The 19,484-nt window shown below is 38.4% G+C and overlaps 3 protein-coding genes across 10 annotated transcripts in view; 2 read left to right on the top strand and 1 right to left on the bottom strand.

The window, feature by feature from the left end:
- Positions 1-19,484, bottom strand: part of LOC125974924 (V-type proton ATPase subunit C 1-A) — an 82,242-nt gene that overhangs the window by 1,680 nt on the left and 61,078 nt on the right. Inside the window, exons 2-10 of the mRNA XM_049729873.2 lie at positions 3,894-3,999; positions 3,495-3,647; positions 2,662-2,729; positions 1,512-1,597; positions 1,282-1,376; positions 1,060-1,151; positions 532-630; positions 384-452; positions 120-212 (exon numbers count right to left, since the gene is read on the bottom strand). Coding sequence (XP_049585830.1) covers positions 120-212; positions 384-452; positions 532-630; positions 1,060-1,151; positions 1,282-1,376; positions 1,512-1,597; positions 2,662-2,729; positions 3,495-3,626 — 734 coding nt within the window. The 5' untranslated portion in view covers positions 3,627-3,647; positions 3,894-3,999. The remainder of the gene's footprint in view (positions 1-119; positions 213-383; positions 453-531; positions 631-1,059; positions 1,152-1,281; positions 1,377-1,511; positions 1,598-2,661; positions 2,730-3,494; positions 3,648-3,893; positions 4,000-19,484) is intronic.
- On the top strand, positions 7,057-14,181 carry LOC125974922 (antizyme inhibitor 1). 4 transcript variants are annotated; one of them, XM_049729867.2, is made up of 12 exons: positions 7,057-7,283; positions 9,163-9,284; positions 10,048-10,251; positions 10,353-10,526; positions 10,943-11,115; positions 11,395-11,529; positions 11,683-11,764; positions 12,212-12,286; positions 12,457-12,622; positions 12,720-12,838; positions 13,065-13,279; positions 13,345-14,181. In XM_049729867.2, exons 3-12 carry the CDS (start codon positions 10,150-10,152, stop codon positions 13,457-13,459), a joined length of 1,356 nt encoding a protein of 451 aa, XP_049585824.1. In that variant the 5' UTR covers positions 7,057-7,283; positions 9,163-9,284; positions 10,048-10,149; the 3' UTR covers positions 13,460-14,181. The 4 variants fall into 4 exon arrangements, with proteins under 4 accessions (XP_049585824.1, XP_049585825.1, XP_049585822.1 ...); XM_049729868.1 differs by lacking the exon at positions 7,057-7,283 and adding an exon at positions 8,353-8,571 and having other exon boundaries at positions 12,723-12,838; XM_049729865.1 differs by lacking the exon at positions 7,057-7,283 and adding an exon at positions 8,353-8,571.
- ubr5 (ubiquitin protein ligase E3 component n-recognin 5) overlaps positions 15,491-19,484 on the top strand; it is a 30,329-nt gene continuing 26,335 nt past the window's right edge. For all 5 annotated transcript variants that reach the window (XM_049729850.2, XM_049729848.2, XM_049729849.1 and 2 more), the window contains exons 1-3: positions 15,491-15,732; positions 19,209-19,253; positions 19,338-19,419. In XM_049729850.2, the coding sequence (XP_049585807.1) occupies positions 15,671-15,732; positions 19,209-19,253; positions 19,338-19,419 (189 nt within the window). In that variant the 5' untranslated portion in view covers positions 15,491-15,670. The remainder of the gene's footprint in view (positions 15,733-19,208; positions 19,254-19,337; positions 19,420-19,484) is intronic.

The following is a 19,484-nucleotide window of genomic DNA, read 5'->3' as shown; positions in this document are numbered from 1 at the left end:
TGGATTTAGTTTTTTAAACAAACTTTGAAAATAATGATTCACTGACATTTACATTTTCCTTGGCCTAGTTCTCCAAGTAAATTTATCATGACTTTTCTCAACAGGGTTGAACACCTTACTTGTTCTCTCTGGCTTTGTGTTTGAAGTCATCAATGGCTTTCCGAAACAGAGTCACGCTGAACAATCCACTTTCATTGTCCTCGAACAAAAGACTGGAAGAAGGCACATTATTATCAAGCAATAAAGAAAATAATAGAAAATGTACATATAAATATATTTGAATTTCAAATTTTAATAGTACACTTCCAAGAAGCAAAAACACCAAATGAAATGAAATACACAATTAACAAGGGCATGTCTTGCAAAATTATGATATTGCTCACTTTGACGATCGAGGTACCACCATCTCAGCAAGTGTTTCATAGGTTTTCTGCCAGTCAGCATAAGATGCTCTGAAAATGTAACCAAGCAGGTCATCCTTTGCTATATTTTATAGGTCTTGTTTGTGCCTGATCGAAGACTGATCCTTACTTTGGAACAACAGCAAGCAAGGTGATAAGGTACTCAGAGTCAAGAATAAAGTCTTCCTTCTTGACAATGTCAGCCAGGCTCCTCGTAAGCAGGCTCCCTCTAACGGCGGACAAGAGTATTACAAACACAGCTTTCACCCAGGGAGGGAGATCAGTGCTGACAAAGCATTTCAGAGTTGTGCTGACTTTTAAAACAGCACTGACTTGGCCGCACAAAGTCATTGATTCTTGGCGCTTGACCTATGAATAAGCATTAATGAAGTAGAAAATAACACCATTATGAGAGTATGTATTTTAGTATATCAAGGACTGTTGTATGAAAACTACAGTGTTTGTTTGGGGTCTTTTAAGAAAAACACTTTTGCTCAATTTTCAGCCAAGCATAATAGTCCAAAGTATTTTAATAATTCCTGGCACTAGACATGGTGGTACTGCTGCCACCAGCAGAAAATAATCTCCTCTGCGGGTTGGGACATTTGCAACTAAACAGAAAGTATCCCAAAAAGTATTTCTGAGAAAGCTCACTTACGCATTTTTCCTTTCAAGGTTCTGTAGATTTCCTTTCAGGTTGTTATAAGCTGATGCTCGGGTCTTCAAATCGTGGTCAATCTGGGTAACTTGCTGTAAAATAAGAATCACAAAAAATTAACAGAGCCTATTTTAGAACACCTAACTTCAAAGGGCATGGTTATAGATTATCCCACCATGAACTGACCAACATATTTATTACATTTCAATGTAAGCCTCCTACCTTTGAGATAATTTCTGAGATGTTTTTAAGTGATTGCTTGATAGGGTACTTGGCCATGTCCCATTGAAATCGTGTGATGTAGGTAACAAGATCAACTGTGTGGAAAGAATTTTTTAAAAAGAAAGAAAAAGTATTGTTATTCATGAATGACATAACACATTATTCACACAGTCAGTATGATTTACAATCACTTCTATTTTTGCTACTAGAACTGAATCATGTCAATTTACCTCCATTAGCCAGTAAATTTTCCTGCACTTTGTCTCGACTGTCTTCCAACACACATGCCATGTACTGGGCCACCTTCTTCACTACACTGTGAACAGTTGTGAGTCATCAAAACACCCATCAAAATCTTGCACAATTTTCCAAAAAAAAGTTTCACACAATCCTGCTGAGAAAAAGGAATGACAAGATTGTCTACAACATGGGAACCAATCAGAGTTCAAGATTTTTGTGCAGTTTAAGCTAAGACTAAGCAGAGGAGGGAAAAGTAATCTAATGAAATGAATTTGACACATTTAAGTTTACTTTTGAATTTCATGTCAATCTTGTCCTTGTTTCGACAACAACATTGGTCTGCATGAAATGTATGTACTTGGCATACAATGGTGACGATAACGGATGACTATCGCTTGATGAAAGAGTACACATGGAAAATCACAGTTTTCCAGGTTTTTCATGTAAACAGTTTGTTCATGCAGTTCAAAAAAAGGGAAAAAAAAAAGAAAAAAAACAATCAATAAATAAACACCTAACGCGTAACAGAAAAAATAGGGCATATGGAGCATATGGGGTAAAATAAATGGTATCACTGTCTTCAGTGCATAAAAATTGATCTGAAAAGTATTATGTCATTTTTTTTTTTTTTTTTTTAATGCAGACCAGTGTGATAATAGCAGCTAAGTATTCATTTTCCATATACAAATGAGGAACTTTAATGAGGAATTGGATTAAAGGTAGGCTATATCAAACACATTTTTGGCAACATCTACAGAGGAAGCACAGTGTGGCTAAAACTGTATACTCTGAATGGGGAATTTTGACAGCAGAATTTCCAAAGGACTACAGCAGACGTTTAAACATACTTGCGAAACATAAGCCACTGGCTATAAATACGACTATTGAAAGAACTGTTGGTGTGCCACCAAACTGCAAATTGCCAAGTTTGGACAACAGGTCTTCTTGCTAACCTCAGCACCATGTGAAATTCCTCATTGTTACAAGACAAGAGAAGGGAATAAACCAATACGATCATGGAGCTGAGAATGTTTGCATGCAATATGAGATCTTCCATGCACGACAATGCATGTTCATTAACATTGATACTGCATCTAAATATCCATTTAGAAACAAACCAAAACTGCAAATTTAACTTACCTTTCAACAAAGGAATCAAACTTGGCCAATTCATCAGACAGCCCAACTAAGACATCTAGCGTCCCAACCTAGTTATGGACACACAAGCAAAGGCCAAAACATACATTATTAATTATTTTGTCATTTGGTGGTAAAAGTGAGACAGGCTGTGTTTAAACAGTGGCTTCTAGGGTCCAGTCAGCCTACAGTGACAACTAGGGGGCCATGTGTACTTAGGATGGCGCCTCGTTGTCCAGAGCCACTCATGCATTACTAAAAGTTCCAGGAGGGCATTGCAGGGCTGTGTGGTATCAAGGTCAATGGGGTTACGTTCCTTAAGCACAGACAGAACCAAACCAGATGAGCTGAGCTGCTCTGGATGAAAGCTTCACCAAATCAACACTTCAACATGCAAACACAAGATCCAATCAAAGGCTGCTTTCCCTACACAGAGGCGGCTTACTCTTGACAGTGGATCCATTAGGTGAGTACGTCTTATGTTTTTCTTTTCTTTTATTAATGAATGTTTTGTAAAGAGGGAAACATTAAGGGATTGTGATCCAATTCAAAAAAAGATGTGGTAAATTCAGTGACTGGACACAAAAAGTACAGTACTGAAATCCAAGGCAATAGCTGAATCAAGATTTCTGCAACAACCAATGCTCAGTTTCATTCATATTTGTGCGTTGCTATATTTCACGTGACACAACTCTTCATGTGGCACTCAATGTGCATGTAATTAATGTTATGATCCTAAAAGTAATTACCGAGTCCTTACATTCGTTATGATTGTAAATTATTCAATCAAAAGCAAATGATATAAGGTCCGGTGAAGCCTGTAGGTCCACACTAACCTTCAGGTCAGGGATGCTGAACTTGTGGTTGCTGGAAAGGTTATTGTTGCGTGTGGTGGCCGTCATCATTTTGTCCCATGTTTGCTGACAGGTCTTTTCTCCCGGAGCAGAGATTAACCAAAACTCAGACATTATGCTGGCAGCCAGAGAAATCTGAGAGAAGACGTTTAGCCTTTTAATCCCAGTTTTTGTCAAACAGCATTTTTGATCAATCTCAAAGTCAATGCTTGTGGACCGCAATAAAATGTGCATAAATAGTTTAATCAAACACCCGCAAGACTAAAAGATTGTTATGATAGAGCAAATTCAACAGGGACTAGCCACCGCTAGACATTAGCTTCCTATGAGAGATGGTCCATATCGTGGTTAGTACAGGTTGACAGTTAACGCTATACTCACCCGTATATTTAAATGTGCCTGTTTTGACAGCTTTAACCCGTTGAGTCGTCTTAAAGAATCTTACTAACTCTCATTGTTGCTTGCCATTGAACCACTGTTGACAGCAACATCAGCGTCAGGTGACCAGCCAGCCATAGGAAGCGGAAGTTCTCGCCAACATTCAAAAATAAAACTCAATAGCGCCAATAGTTGATTGGTTGGGGTTACTGCAGAAGATAAAGTGCAGTATTTCAACAGATCATCCGGGTCTTTGGTGTTTGTATGCTCTATGTGAAGCAGCGTAAAATTCAAACAATGTAAATTCACTCATATATATAGTATATACGTACGTATATATAAAATCCCTGTGATGGATGTATTTGAGAGATTCTAAGTCAACAACTTCTTGCAATTTTTATTGTACATACCCTTTTCAGCCTGAAGTTTATCTGATTTGACGTAGTAGTTGGGAGGTTAGACAAGAATTCTAAAATTGCGGGATTTTTTCACCCACCAAATTAGATATGAACTAAATTCCTTGTACTACAAGAAACAATGAGGCCTCCACCCCAGACTTCAGGGCCAGTCAACATTCCAAGTGCATAATGTATCCAAAAAGTTGCCAAAAGCTTTTGGATGCCGAGTCAGCAGCATTTGAGTTTTTAAAGATTCTAAATGTAGAAAAATGACCTCAGGTTTCCTGACTTTGGGTGTCTCCAGTACAGATTCCAAGGAAAACGCCCCCAAAGGGACATGTTTATAGTTCAGTGGGTCTGGGGTTCATTGTTTGGGACACAATGCTTGGTCTGCCTGGAGCCAACCCTCCACATCAAACAGCAGGGTGAGTTTGCCCCTGGCTGGCTTCGTTCCAGACTGCTCGGATGTTATCAGGACTCAGACAATCTAAAAAGCTGTCGCAAAAATGCAGACTTACAGGTGTCACAGCCTGACAATTGACAACTTCTCAATTAACCTCAACAATATTTTTTGTTTGTTTTTTGTGTTCTTAGGGGAAATAGTTCCATCTCTAGTGTGCATGTAAGTTTAGACTTAAATGCAGTGCGGCATGGCTCAGTGGCAGAGTGGTTGTCTTCTAACCCAGAGGTTAGGGCCCCGATCCTCGGCCATTGTGATCATAGCGATGTATCCTTTAGCAAGACACTATAATCCAAGTTTTGCCTGACGCTGCATCATCAGTAGGTAAAGGAGGTAACACTGTTAAGTGCGTTTTACATAGGTATAAAAGCGCAATATAATAGAGGTGAAAGCTCATTTACCACAAATGTAGTGAAATGTGTTTTGATTTTTGTCATGCACATCCTTTTGATCTGATAGTTTCAGATGTGTACATCCACTTAAAAATTACTTAAGTTACTGATAATTGTGCACATTCAGTGAAATACATGCATATTTCTAAAGACACATGTGTACATGTCCATGCGTGTTCCGAAAACACTATAATGGAAAATGGCTGTTCCTGGCAATAAAATACATTTCTTATAGAAACATAATATTTCCTCATAGATAAACTGTAAATGTTATGAAGTTTACAAATAGTCAAGTCGTTATCATCTTCACACTGGGGAAATAAGGGCGAGCCATTCTGTTGAGGAGTCAGTCATCGTATATCGCTTCCCCATTTTGATACAATTGTTTCAAAATGGCATGTATGGGAACAGCCCACAGATAAGCTAGTCCTTTTAAATGGCATGATGTGGAAACAAAAGAACTGTTGCAGACAAGACAACAGACAAGTGGTTGGCTTGGTTGCCTCACAGTTGAGATTCTGGGATCAAATCTTAGCTCAGGCATTCTTGTGTGGACTTTGCATATTCCCCCGTAGGTTTTACCAGTGTATCTGGCGCTCCAAAAACATTCATAACAAATGATTCCCAATTTTGAATCAAAGTTCTTTGATGAACATTCCCTTAGAATATCTGTCATGCACACATAGTGTCTTTACACAGCCCTGCTTAATATTCAGATGAGTCAGAAGAAATGTTTGTATTCCTTTACTTAGCAACACCTCTGAGTGACTTCAGTTATGTAAGACCACACAGTATGATAGATTTAGCTTGTTAGTCACGTCCATACTATGAATTAATTAACTCTATAGTAACAAATGGGAACATTATTATTTAGGGTACCTAATCTTAGAGGAGTTTTTGATTCTGAATTGTTGATTCCCGGTTGTTATTTGGTCATTCCAGCCTGTCTATTCAGGGTTGAGGTCATCTATAATACAGTGCCTGCAAATAAGAATTCCTCCTGCACAGTGCAGCCACTGAATTTTTCCCCCACAGTGGGTGGAACACATGGCTTGCATACCCAGGGGCTGGATGGCTATTATGATCCAAACAATGGAAATTAAACATTGTGCATTACCGGAAGCAGCTTTAGATGCTATGTGTGATTGGACTTACGTATAGCGTCCTATTTAGTGTCAGAGAAAAACAAAACACGGAACAGCTTTTGTACTGCAGTCCAAGAAGAAATTGTTACCTTTCCAACTCTTCAAGGCATCCTTGAAAAGTTTAACTATTCTCATGGGACAAATTCTGGTATTGTTTGCAATATACCCGTAAAAAGGAATTTACATCTTTACACTCACTAATATATAAGATTGGTCTAAGGAAATTTTATTCATCAACTTTATATTTTTTGTTCTTAATTAAACAGGTTGTGCTAATTGTCTCAGTGCAGTTTAACAAAATACCCAAACACACGTGACACAAACTGAAATTGAAATCCGGAGAAGTCCTTAACTCTATCATGCTGTCGTTGTATCATTTATTTATTTATGTATTTATTTATTTAATCAATTTTAGATCAGTTTGTTTGGGGGGGTTACCACATAGTCAAAGATAAATAAGCAATAAGTCTATCATCAACAAGCCCTTTACATGCAGGTTGTGATCTCAGTTTGACATGACCATGTATTGTATATCTATCTACTATACTATATATATCTCTATATACTACTGAATTTCTGTTTCATATGTTTGTGTGTGCTTGTGCGTCAGTAAGAATCCGAACAGCTCCAGAGAGAGATTTCTGTCAAGTTCAACAAGTAGTTAAGCTCTCCTTGGCATCCACCTCTTGAGGAGGGACATATGCAAATAGAAAATGGTGCTCCTAGAAAAAACACATTGCCTCCGACTTTTGCATGTTCAGAGATCAGAAACTCAACTGAGATACAACAAATAAGCAAAGGTAACTGATTTGGAATTTGGGCTAAGGAAAAAATGCATTCATCCATGTGTTTGGTACTACCGTTTGGATTCATTCTGTAAAGGGCTCATTCTGATTCCTTGAAAAAAAATCATCTACAATCATCATCTACAAACTTCTTTTGGATAGCATTTATCTTCATCTATAAGGCATGGGAAACACAATGAAGACTTAACCCAGGTAATTAGCAAAGTTTACAAGTTGGACTCTACATTTTATAAGACAGTAATTATTTTTACTAATCCATGAATTGCTTTGATAATTCTGACATATTTTCTGTCAATTATACAACATCCACAATGTAGTACATGTCATAAATATTGCAAATATTCATCAATATATATAAAGCATACATTTTATGGTCCTTTAACAGTTGGGTGTAGTGGCAGAAATTCTGTCTGAGACTTAACTCTGGTAATTAGCGAAGTTTATAAAGTCATAATATAGAATTTTCATTTCGGTTTCGTCATGGAATTTTTTCAAGTCATGATTTGCTTGGCTCTTGTATATGCTGGTGACATAGTATACAAGCATAAGCACAAATACATAGTACTGATTGTATATAAAACATTCATATTGACGATGTTTATGGTTTACTAGTAGAAATACTGAGTCAATATTGCTACCAGTTCTACGTATCAAACCATATTAACGTCATCGCGCTCTGAATTAATGCTACGGTACAGTATACTACACACTACACTACACTACACTACACTACACTACACTACACTACACTACACTACACTACACTACACTACACTACACGATGCCAATGTAGACGGTTATTGATTTATTTATTTAATCCATTGCACGTCAAAGTCCTCGAGATTCAAAAACAATTTCGATTTAGTAGGCCACACCAAAGATCTTTTCTAAATACAACAAAGTACGTACACTTTTCTTGTTAGAAACGAGAGCCAAGAAATTGACATTTGATTTCAGCTCAGACAAAAAATAAATAAAAATAGCAAAGTGGAGAATTTTGCTTTGTGAATATGAAACTTTCCTAAAAGCAGTAGAAGATTAACATGTTTAAGTGGAGTATTCTCAAATTCAAAACCGGCTATAATATATTTGGTTCTAATGTCTATACATATATTAGTTTAAGTGAGGATAAGTTTCATTCTATCATTCCAAAGTTTAGAAGTAATAGGGCAGTTGTAGAAATGGTGAATTGTAATTTCAGGATCAGATGTTTGATGTTTTTGTTTTGTTTTAACCGGATATGAAGCATTGACGTACTTTCACGCTGCCGACTGACACTTCCGCCACGATTGAGGTTCCCTGTGTCGCCGCTAGTGTGTTGTTATTTGGGCCGACAAAATCTGGCTGTGTTATCGTAATTTGAGTCAATCCCAACTCCCATGGCAGTATTTATTTTCTCCTTTAGTAATCCCACCACTTGTTAAAAATTCCGCCCAAAAGGAAAAAGCGTTCTGTCCCCTCTTTTGGGTTTCCGACGAACGTAAGTAGCTACGCGTGTCGACAGCTAGCTTGTTAGCATGCGTTAAAATGAATGGCGATTCACATTAGTTTAGTCCGGTTTGCTTTTAACGTTGAAATATGAAATGAATATGCAACATAATGCCACAAAATACATTTCCAATTTCTGCCTACTACGCGAAATTAGATCGCCAATTTACCGATGCTACGCTGTTGTGCTAATATAATCGGTGCCGTTTGAATGAGTCAGAGACCAACTGATCATGTGTAGTTCTGGTGTTGCGTCATTTTGACCATTACTGCATTAGCTATATATTACAGCTTATTCAAAGCTAATAACGTCAGTCTTGATGTCAGCAAATAGCACGATTAACATAATCTTTATTGCCTGCCCCGCCCCCTAAAACACAAAAACAGTACGCATTTTTTTTCCTTTCCTGATTCCCATTCAACCAACCACTCTAACCTTAAGTGTTCGCTTGGACTGTTAGTTAATTTTGCTTTCATTAATTGCGCAACAAAATGGATTATGTGTATTCAGGTAAATATTTGTATTTCTGCCCTGACATGCTGTCAGCGATTGATCCTTCCTTCCTCCTCTGTATAACTGCAGGTGTATAATAACTATCCGGAGGATCTAGGGGCGGCTCTGTACCGGGAGCCATTTGACTTCAACGCCGAGCCACCTTGGGATCCTAGCTGATAGTGGAAGAGTTCGCCCAAGGACTCATCCATGTAAGTTTTTAATACTGCAAAACATCTTGTATTACGCTGACCCACTTCGAGTGTCAGGTTTTTTTTTTCTACTTTGTGTTCTACTTCATACAATGGACCCCTTTGGCGTTTGTAAACAATGTGAGGTCATTTGGTAGGTGTGTCTTAGCTGGAGATTTGTGCTCTTTTTGTATGAATATATTTTGAGGGGTGAAAAACAGTGACTCAAGTACAGTAGGCTTCTTCATTGCCTATTATTTCGTGACTGGTGGCCTTGCATACTTTTTTGGACACGACCCGCGGGCCAAAGTTTAACACCGCAGCGTATCTCCGTTTTACTAGGTTTTGAACAAATCTTTTTTTGGAATTCTCATGTCACACGTGGACTTAGCGAAAAATCACTCGTATATAAAAGTATACAACACTTTTATACCAAAGTAGTACACCAGTATGAATCTGAAATACACTTATAATGACTATGCAATTTAATTTTTTTATCAAGAAAAATCGCTTTCAAAGCTGAACCAGTAAGTTCTGTGTGTCCTTATTTAATATTGGTTACTTATTTGGTTAATAAGAAACCTCGTCCAATTCAGTAACTGCAGGATTTTATATTTGTTGCAAAGAGTGTGATCCATGTGGCCATAGCTAAGCTTTTGAGTATGTGTCCTACTCAACTCGACTCCACTGAACTTTTATCTGAAAAAGTTAATCAGGTTGGACAACAAGCACTGAAGAGCCAAAGTAGAAATGTGTCATCATGTCTTTTCTGATTGTCTTACAGTTTGTTGCATAAGCCTAGGACCCAGGGGCTCCAGAGAGAGACATCACTTCAGACTAGCCATATTTTTTTTATGCCTGTTGGACACAGAACACGGTTGAGAGGATGAAAGGAATCTCAGACGAACCACATTTTTCAGTGGCCCTTCTGGAAGGTGGCACATCGCTCTGTGATGTGATTGACAATCACATCTATGAACAAACCTTGGTAAATGATCTCACGTTGGCAAACCATATTTAGAGATTGCATTTGTATCTGGATTTTTCATTTTTTTTTACATGTTTATTTTTTATTCTTTTCTTCCCCAGTCTGAGAAGAAAGCATTCTTTGTTGCAGACCTAGGAGTTATAATGAGACAGCATGTTCGCTGGCGAACACACATGGCCCAAATTCGTCCATTCTATCCTGTCAGGTGCAACAGCAGCCAAGGTGTTATTGAAGTACTGGCTGCTCTTGGTACTGGATTCATATGTCACAACAAGGTAGCTGACATGAAAACAATTGTACATTGACATATAAATCAATGTCACTGTTTTGTTCAAAGACACGCTAATGTGTCAAATGTCTTTCACTGCTGTTGGGTCAAAACCTCCCATTTTACAAGTAGGTAGATTTAATGGTTTTTCACATATTGATTGTCTTGTGTTTATGTTTATAATTTTTTTTAGAAAATAGTGAACCAATTTAAAATGTTGAAAATGGCTTGCTGCCTCTGATGATGCTGTGTTTTTGGGTCCCCCAAAAAGTGAGGATTTTGGAGGTACAAGGATTCTTGCCCAACACCAGTGATGCACCTACTCGGGGCCTGAATAATGAAAGATCTCTCTTGAAGAATTGGCATTGTTATATTTAGATGGAGTCAATCTAAAGGAAACTTCACTGTCCCTCCATATTTCAGTTTGAACTTGAGCTGGTGCAGAGCCACGGAATACCATCAGAAGATATCATCTACAGTGGAATTTGTAAACAGGTTTCCCAAATCAAGTATGCTGCAAAGAATGGGATTGACCTCCTGGTTTGTGATAATGAAGCAGAGCTGCACAAGATTTCACGCTCTCACCCAAATGCTAAGTAAGTATTATGCAAAGAATGACGAGGAAATGATCTGAGGGTTGAAGTTGGCAAGGTATTTGTTGTCGTAGTGCTTAATTGAGAATGAAGAATAATGGCAAAGTATCTACTATACACAGAAACTCGTGGGCAATGCAAGTTTGGGATGAAATCAATACTGTACTTTGTTTTTTACATCTCTGCATTCAATACAGAAAATATATGCAGCACTCTTATTATTAGCGTAAAGGTTGATCTTTGAACAGAATACTCTATTAGCAGCACTTTTCCTTTGTTTAGGCTACTGCTGCAGATGTCAACAGAAGCATCCAGGCAGGACAATGAATTGAGCATGTCATTTGGCTGTTCCCTCAAAGACTGTCGACATCTGCTAGAGAGTGCAAAGGAGCTGGGTGTGCAGGTGGTGGGAGTTAGGTGAGTTCTCGTCCAAATTGTACTATTATAATGTATGTACAACATACTGATGACTTTATCTTTACAATAGCATTTGCATGCAACAATTTCTTTTCACTCTAATGAAAGCATTTGATTTGCTAATCTTTAAGCAACTTGTTTTTCCTGTTTCAGATTCCTGATTTCACATGACCGCAAGGATGACCGTGTGTACACCAATACTATCTCTGACGCTCGATGTGTTTTTGATATGGCGGTGAGTAAAAAAATCATGCCTGTGCTTTTGCATTCAAGGCTGACCCAAAAAAGCTCCCCCCCAAAAGAGGTGTAAAAAAATAAAAATAAAAAAATCCATTAGTTTATACTACTAATTTTCTACCTCGATGGACTTCAAATAAAAACAAATTGCGGTATGCCTAGAAACATTTGGTCACTCACAATTACTGCACCCAATGTGTCAATTGAGATCACTTTTTTTGAGAGGAGCCCCACACTAACAAGACCAGTGCCGCAAGGAACGCAAGCTTGTTCTGCTCTAATGTAACAGTTCATTAATATTATTGACAGTTATGGCTGAAGTTCAGTAACTTTTGAACATCATTTTTTAAAATAATTTTTCACAGTCACTTTTATATATGTATATATATGTAATTTTTTTGGCCCTGATTGTAGTTTAACATTTATTAATTTTTGTCTGTTCTAGGAAGAAATTGGTCACAAACTGAAAATTTTAGACATTGGAGGTGGCTTTGGTGACTCAGATACCCAGTTGGAACAGGTTAGTACACTTCATCAGTCCTTTTTTGTACTACAAATGGAGAAAAGAAGTTAACCTAACTAAAGCTACAATAATCTTAAACACAAAACAAAAAAACTACAGTCAGTCATCTTGACAAAGATTCAACATGATTGTAATATAAAGTAATTTGGCGCCAATATCTGTTGTAGATCAATCATGCGGTCATGTCTATGGTGGACCAATACTTCCCCCCTCTTAGTGGAGTCAGCATCATTGCAGAGCCAGGCACCTATTTCGTGTCCTCCGCTTTAACCCTGGCTGTCAACATCATCTCGAAAGAGGTGGTGCGTCGTGACTGCCAAGATCAAGCACATGGTCTGTGGCATTGTACTGGATAATTTCAAACTGAAAATTGCATGTACAACTGTAATATTAAAGTATCCATAACATTTTGTGTAATCTCCCCACGAAGCAGATGATCTATCCCCTGGAGATGAGCCAAAGTTCCAGTACTACATGAATGAAGGGGTCTATGGATCGTTTGCCTGTAAACTTACTGAAATGGTGATCACTGCTCCAACTGTTCAGATGGTAAGCCTTTATAATCTTTTTTTGCAGCTGCCCACCTTTTCTGCCACCGACCTGCACAGCACAACACTGTATAGCAGTAGCAGTGTGTACATAATATATGGGTTGGCCATGCAGTGCTGCGCAAAGTGTGGCTTTGTTTAAAACATTCAGTATTAAATCAATAAGATCAAAGGTGGAGGGATTTTAACAATGTAAATTACAAAAGTTTGTCTTTGTATGCTGGCAGAGCGCTTGTTCCAAAGGTCCAGTGTTCAGCAGCAACCTGTGGGGCCCGTCTGGTGACGACCTAGACCTGGTCGTGGAGAACTGTCTGCTGCCTGAGCTCAACATCGGAGATTGGCTCATGTTCAGTCACGCAGGAGCCTATTCTGTCGGCCAGCCTTTTTGCACCTCTGATTCATCCACACCACCTGTATTCTACTTTGTCTCCTCTAGAGACTGGTAAGGACTTCATTGCCGTGTCAACAAATCTTGACTGTGAGTGATTTGCGATCATCCTCCACCAGGTATGAGATGCAAGATTCGGGTATCACCCAAGAGGCACCACTGAAGAATTTGTCATTGGTCCCCTATTTCCTCAATGCCTGCCTAACAGATGCGGCACTTTCCATCCCAGCTTAGCTGTAACCAGAGCGCCACTGGTTTCTGTAACTCATTAGTGTTCCAGGCTGTATTTGTTAGGACAGAAAGAGCTACTAAACAAAATGGATGACTCCTTGAGCATAGAATAGTGTTTACACTAATAATAGTAATTTTAAAATATAATATAAAGTCATTGTCTCCATCGCCAGTCTTGTAGGATGTGTATCTCTTGAACAATGTATTTAAACTGTCTGAAGCGGCTTTTAAGATCTTGTATTTAATTGGTTGTATAGTATATTTTGCGTAAAGAGAGTTTGCACACTGCATTTAAAGGGAGTGTTTTGGTGTTTAAACTTTGTACATGACAGTGGAGGCCCATGTTGAGTGCAGTGCAGCGCAGTGAGGCGCACGGTGTGCATAAACACTTGTACTGGTCCGATTGGAAAGGCAATGATGCAAAATTAAGTCTGCTCTTTGCTGCCTCGCTGACCACTGAAGTTTTGGCATCTCATGTGACAGAAAGCAGGTTTAGTAGAAAAGCATGTACCGCTGAGGGAGCAAAGTAAGTGTGGGTGGCTGAATCTGCAAATATGGTCTAGGTTATTTATAATGCCAGAAACCTCACTTTGTTTTCATTGTTTTTGCTTAATTGTTAAATATGTAAGATTATTCTGTCTAGTTGAAGTGCATATTGTCTCGTTGTTTGAAGTGTGTAGTTGTAGCCATGCTTGTCAAAATGAATAAAATTGTGGTCAAATCAATCATTCACCTGATAAAATAATTTACAGCAAACCACATAGTCACTTTACATTAATGAATATATAAGATATCCATCCATCTAGGGGCCTTCCAAATCCTTTGAAATATTTGCTTGTAGTTCATAAATATATAACTCATCAAAACGTTCAATCATGTGGCAGCTGTAAAAGCAGATATTTTTTCTGTTTAGAAATATTTAACATAACCCAAGTTGTTGTTTGGGTCAGATCACAGAGGATGGCCTCAGGCAGGCCCAAGGATTAGGTAAGTCTCAGCTGTCTAGACCCTCCAGCAAAACACAGAACAAGAACAACAAGCCGTCTATGGTGACACAATGGAGAAATTCACACGAAGACTTGTGCTCTGGCACCAAAGGTGTTCCTCAAAAGCACATGAGCTATGGGGTGGAGAGTTGCTTTTTGCAGTTTGTATGGTTCAGATTTGACTATTCTTAACAGGAATACTGTACTTGTCCAATCGTGATGGTCCACAGCTCACAGAATACCGTAACTGATAATTGTCTACTGTGGAATACCATGTAGTATATACAATAATAGCACAAAACAAAGGGGGCATTAAGTATTCAAGTAGTACTTTTGTTCCACACTTTGATATTGGAGGATATATTAAAAGAACGCATCAGGTATTCATCATTTTGCAGATTTCGTGTAATTACAGCGCAGTAATTATTTCAAAGTTTTTCACTGGCCCTATAACACCAGTTTTCTGTAAACTTCAGCCCCCCAAAGCTCTTAAATCACTGCAAATTCTTTTGGTAACAATAGGTGCTTGCAATATAATTTCTACATATGACATTGGGAATTTTGGTAGATTTTTGCAAGAATCATGGAAGTTGATGCAGAAGATTTGCTTCCACGGGCCACATAAAATAAAGTGGCGCTCAGGATCTGGCCCCTGGGCCTTGGGTTTGACACCCGTATGAGGCTATGGTGGGTCTGAAAATGGCTACCAGTCAATTGCAATTCATGTGTATTGTGGAAATTCTGAAGAAAAGTCATCAAATTTCGGGGAATTAAACAATGACAGTCAATGCAGTCAAATGGTAAAAGGGTTCAAATTTGAACCGATCAGTGCTCTGGACAAGAACAGGAGAGATCAGAACAGCTTCGTAAGGACAAGGTGGATAGAAAATGGCTGTATGGAATGGCTTCTAAAGTAATATTATTTTTGGGACGTAGGATAAATAGTGAGGGGATTTTAGTACTGAATCCAATCCTGTTAACAGCAGTGTAGCACGTTTCCTGTTTGGTGCTCGCGCTCCAACCAGCAGGGCGCGTGCATGTTCTCTAATCAACACACACAAGAAGCTTGCTAGAGTTAAGATGGCGGCATGTTGGTGAGGAGGCTGTGCTCTAAACTCGAGTTTTCTCACCATTAAACGATTCCTATGAATCCGAAAATAGACAGTAGTCGAAAGAACAACAACTATAATATCTTTCGCACGCCTGGGTGTGATTTAGGATTGCCCCCATGACATCTATACACTTCGTGGTTCACCCGTTGCCCGGGACTGAGGATCAGCTCAATGACAGGTATTTTATCGTGGCCCTTGGGAAATAATTGTATACCGTCTATTTTAGCGTCTTATGTTAAATAGTGTTGGGGTTACGCTTTGTGAACGCTTGGCGCTGTCATGTGTGTCAATGATTCCCCAAATAAGTAAAACGCCCCATTACTGTAGCGGCGAGACTAGGCCTGGTGTTCCGAACAATCCTCATAGCTTTTTGCTCTATCTATACAAGCGGTGTGCCCGTCCGCCGCCAGCTGCTTGCTAACCCGTTTACCTTACGTTAGCGATGACGGAAAGGGCTAACGCTAGCTGCCTGCATCTCTGGAAGGATTGGCTCGCAGTCAAAGTTGAGATGGACAATGCGGGTTGGGGGATGGGGTAAAAGAAAAAAGAGGGCGAATAAAGCTCGTTAAACACGTCGGTATTCAGAATGCACCACATTTCCCTCTACATTACAACCGATCCATTTTGACGGGTTACAAGATTTCTATTGTGCGTGTCTTCACTGTCTTGTCGATAATCCACATCAATGAAGAAGCTAACGTTAGGCTAGTCAGCTCAAGGCTAATGCTAACAAGGTTCCACACTTCCACGCTTTTGTCAACGCGAGACATTTCCATTTCAGGGGCTTTCCTGACGTATGGGGGGTGGTGGTTCGGGCGATCATTAGCCTTCGTCCTTCGTGTCCTCATTTTTTTTCTATGACCCGAGTTTTAAACATTGTCAAACGCTTATTGTATGTAGCGAAGTGATTTCACGGCACCCAAGACCGAAGAGATAATCTTGTGTAATATGTTTGTTAGCTACCAAAGTCTATTCATTTCAACTGGTGACACTATTTTGTTTTTGTTTGCTATTCTACCAACTGGATAATATATTAATAGTGAATTATACTGTACATGATAGCCTATTCGAGGAAATGACATACTCATGGTTGCATCATAGTACTTCTAGACCTTTACCATACAATGAAAATTACATTTGGCTCGTAGCAAATGTCAAATCTTAGCTGATGATGAATTGATTTATAAACCCAATGGGGTATTGCTCATCTTTGCTACTGCTTGTACTAAAATATTATTTGTACTCGAATAAAAACATAAAAGTGGTTTTAATTTAGTGTAAAATAGATAATAGCTGAAGTACATGAATGAAACAAAACACACCGGTCAAATAAAAACATAAAAGTGGTTTAGATTTAGTGTAAAATAGATAATAGCTAAAGTACATAAATGAAACAAAACACAGCACCCAGTATTAGGGACGTCCTAATTACATCTTTTTTGCACCCGAGTATGAGTTCTCTGATTTTGAGGAGCTGTCGATACCATGTTCCGATCTGATACCTCGGCAATCAGGGAAAAAAGACCATAGAGATTATTTTAATTTATCCCAATACGAAACCTAATTCATGGCTTAAGCAGTTGCTTGAACCAAGTAAAACATTTAAATCCTTAGGGGTTTTTTTGCGTTTTTTTTGCACATCTGTTTATGTGGTGTATTAAATTAGTTGTTACACGCAGCTTTATTCTTTCTGCCACATGAAATGCTCAATTTAAACACATTGCAAGTTGCCATTGAATTGACTCCACTTTCCACATTAAAATATTGCCATACTTGCAGACAATATTGTTACATGACACAGTATGTATTTGTTCTTTAGGGAATGTCCGTTCACTTCTGGATTATTCTGTTGTGTTTGTGGCTCCTATAAAATATAAGCAAACAAAAAACATTTGTAAACGCTCAATCTTTTCCTCTGAAAACGACGTGATCAGGCCTGATTATGTGACTGATAACGGGACATCTCTGTCTAGCGTTAAAGCTCATACCTACGCCCAAAATTTATGTCCGCTATTTGAGTTGACAGCAATCAATTACGTTCACGCTTTTCTGAAGAACTCATCATAGTCCGACAAATGAAAATTCCAATTGTATATTTATATAGCGCTTCATTCACGCCATCATTTGTGCCAAGTGCTTTAATAATACATTTTGATGTGACACTATGTAAAATGTTTCCTCTTTAGGTCAGTATAACTGACTAGGATCACCCTCCATATCCATGTCAACGGTAGACCGCCCCCCCCCCCCCCCCCTTTTTTTTTTTTTTTTTTTTCTTTTGCGAACCTAGCTTGGGAGAGTTTGTCTCTGTGCCCTAGCGTTCAAATTTGTAACCTCCTTTTGTTTTATGCTATGACGGTGTGCGAGGTAGGCTTCACTTACTGTGCTGGTTTTCAGTTAATTTAATGCTCATTAAGATGTCCGTATTTTGAAAACTCTTTCTTCTTCATTATGGCCATATTGATCGTTATAGATATTTTAAAAAAAAAAAAAAAAAAGAATCATGTATGTGTTTGATAAGATGCTACAGACGGTGGCATCGCTGCACACTCCACTCCACTTGGGGTGTCAGCTGATAGTTAGTACTCGAGGCAAATCGCATCAGTGGTGAGGACCAAGGTCAGCGGTGTAAAGTGAAATTTCATCGCCAGAATATAATGTCCAATAATGCGAAGACATCAGTTATGTGCTAATGACAGCTTTATTTGTCAGAGAATAAATGTTATGACGCTACACTGTTGTAACTGTTACTAGTAATAACTGTTGGAATACAAACAGTCATGACTCGTTGAAGTGTAGCTTATGGTGGATGATATCTTGAATCATTTCTATTTCTGTCCTTGAAAATATGTCTTTACAGGAAAATTACACTTGGCTCGACGCAAATGTCAAATCTTAGCTGATGGTAAATTGATTTATAAACCCAATAGGGTATTGCTCATCTTTGCTACTCTGGAAGGGAAAAAGGTATTTTTGGACTAGGGGTACTCAAATAAAAACATAAAACAAACATTTTGCTTATCCTTTTTGTTCCACACGCTTTCGTAGTATCAAAGCCAGGGATATTTACCAAACACCATTTAGACTTGATAGGAAAAATTCTATAAGCATTAAGTGGTTGTTTCTCTGTTTCACTCTCTCATCCAAAGTTGTATTGCGGGACTAGAGCAATAAGGTTGTTTATTACTGCAGAAATGTTTTGCATGTTCTGCCATTTTAGGGTTGCAATAAAGGGGCAAACTTGCTAACGCTCGCATTGTCATTGGAATGATAAATTGTTTTTTTTTAACAGTTTGTATTGGCAAGGGCCCAACGGACATGAATTTTTAATTACAGATTAATTGGCCAATTAAAAAAAATCTAGCATTCATGCATAAAATAGTTCTTGCTTTGTTTCACAGCTGCATGTCTAATAGTTGTCAAACCAATCTCCGTCAAAATTATTTTGTTGCCGGCTATCGGGAAGGCGTCTTTGTTGTGTTGGAATTTCTAAATAAGTGAATTTCTATACAATATGTGCAATATGCAGCTCTTCTGCTTGTGATACAAGTGCTTCAAACTGTAATGCTGCATGTTGACTTTTTTTTTTTGGTCTGATTCCACACATCACTGAGCTGTCTTTCCTGATCAACTATTGCTGTTTTTTCTTTATAGGCTCCGTGAAGTTTCAGAGAAACTCAACAAATATAGTTTCATTAGGTGGGTTTTTTTGATATTGTAACTTGAACACATTTAATTCTTGTATAATGTTGTTAATTGACTTGTTTTTGTGTATAAATGCAGTCATCCACATCTTAACCTCCTGGAGCAGGCCACATTGAAACAGTGTGTTGTTGGGCCAAACCATGCTGGGTTTCTTCTAGAGGTAATGGTGTTTTGAGATATTACTTGATACACATTATTAGTTGCCCAATTAAGACACAAAATATA

This window comes from Syngnathus scovelli, chromosome 9, assembly GCF_024217435.2.
Source record: "Syngnathus scovelli strain Florida chromosome 9, RoL_Ssco_1.2, whole genome shotgun sequence".
In the NCBI taxonomy this organism is placed as follows: domain Eukaryota; kingdom Metazoa; phylum Chordata; class Actinopteri; order Syngnathiformes; family Syngnathidae; genus Syngnathus; species Syngnathus scovelli.
This window is presented reverse-complemented; position numbering and strand designations above follow the sequence as displayed.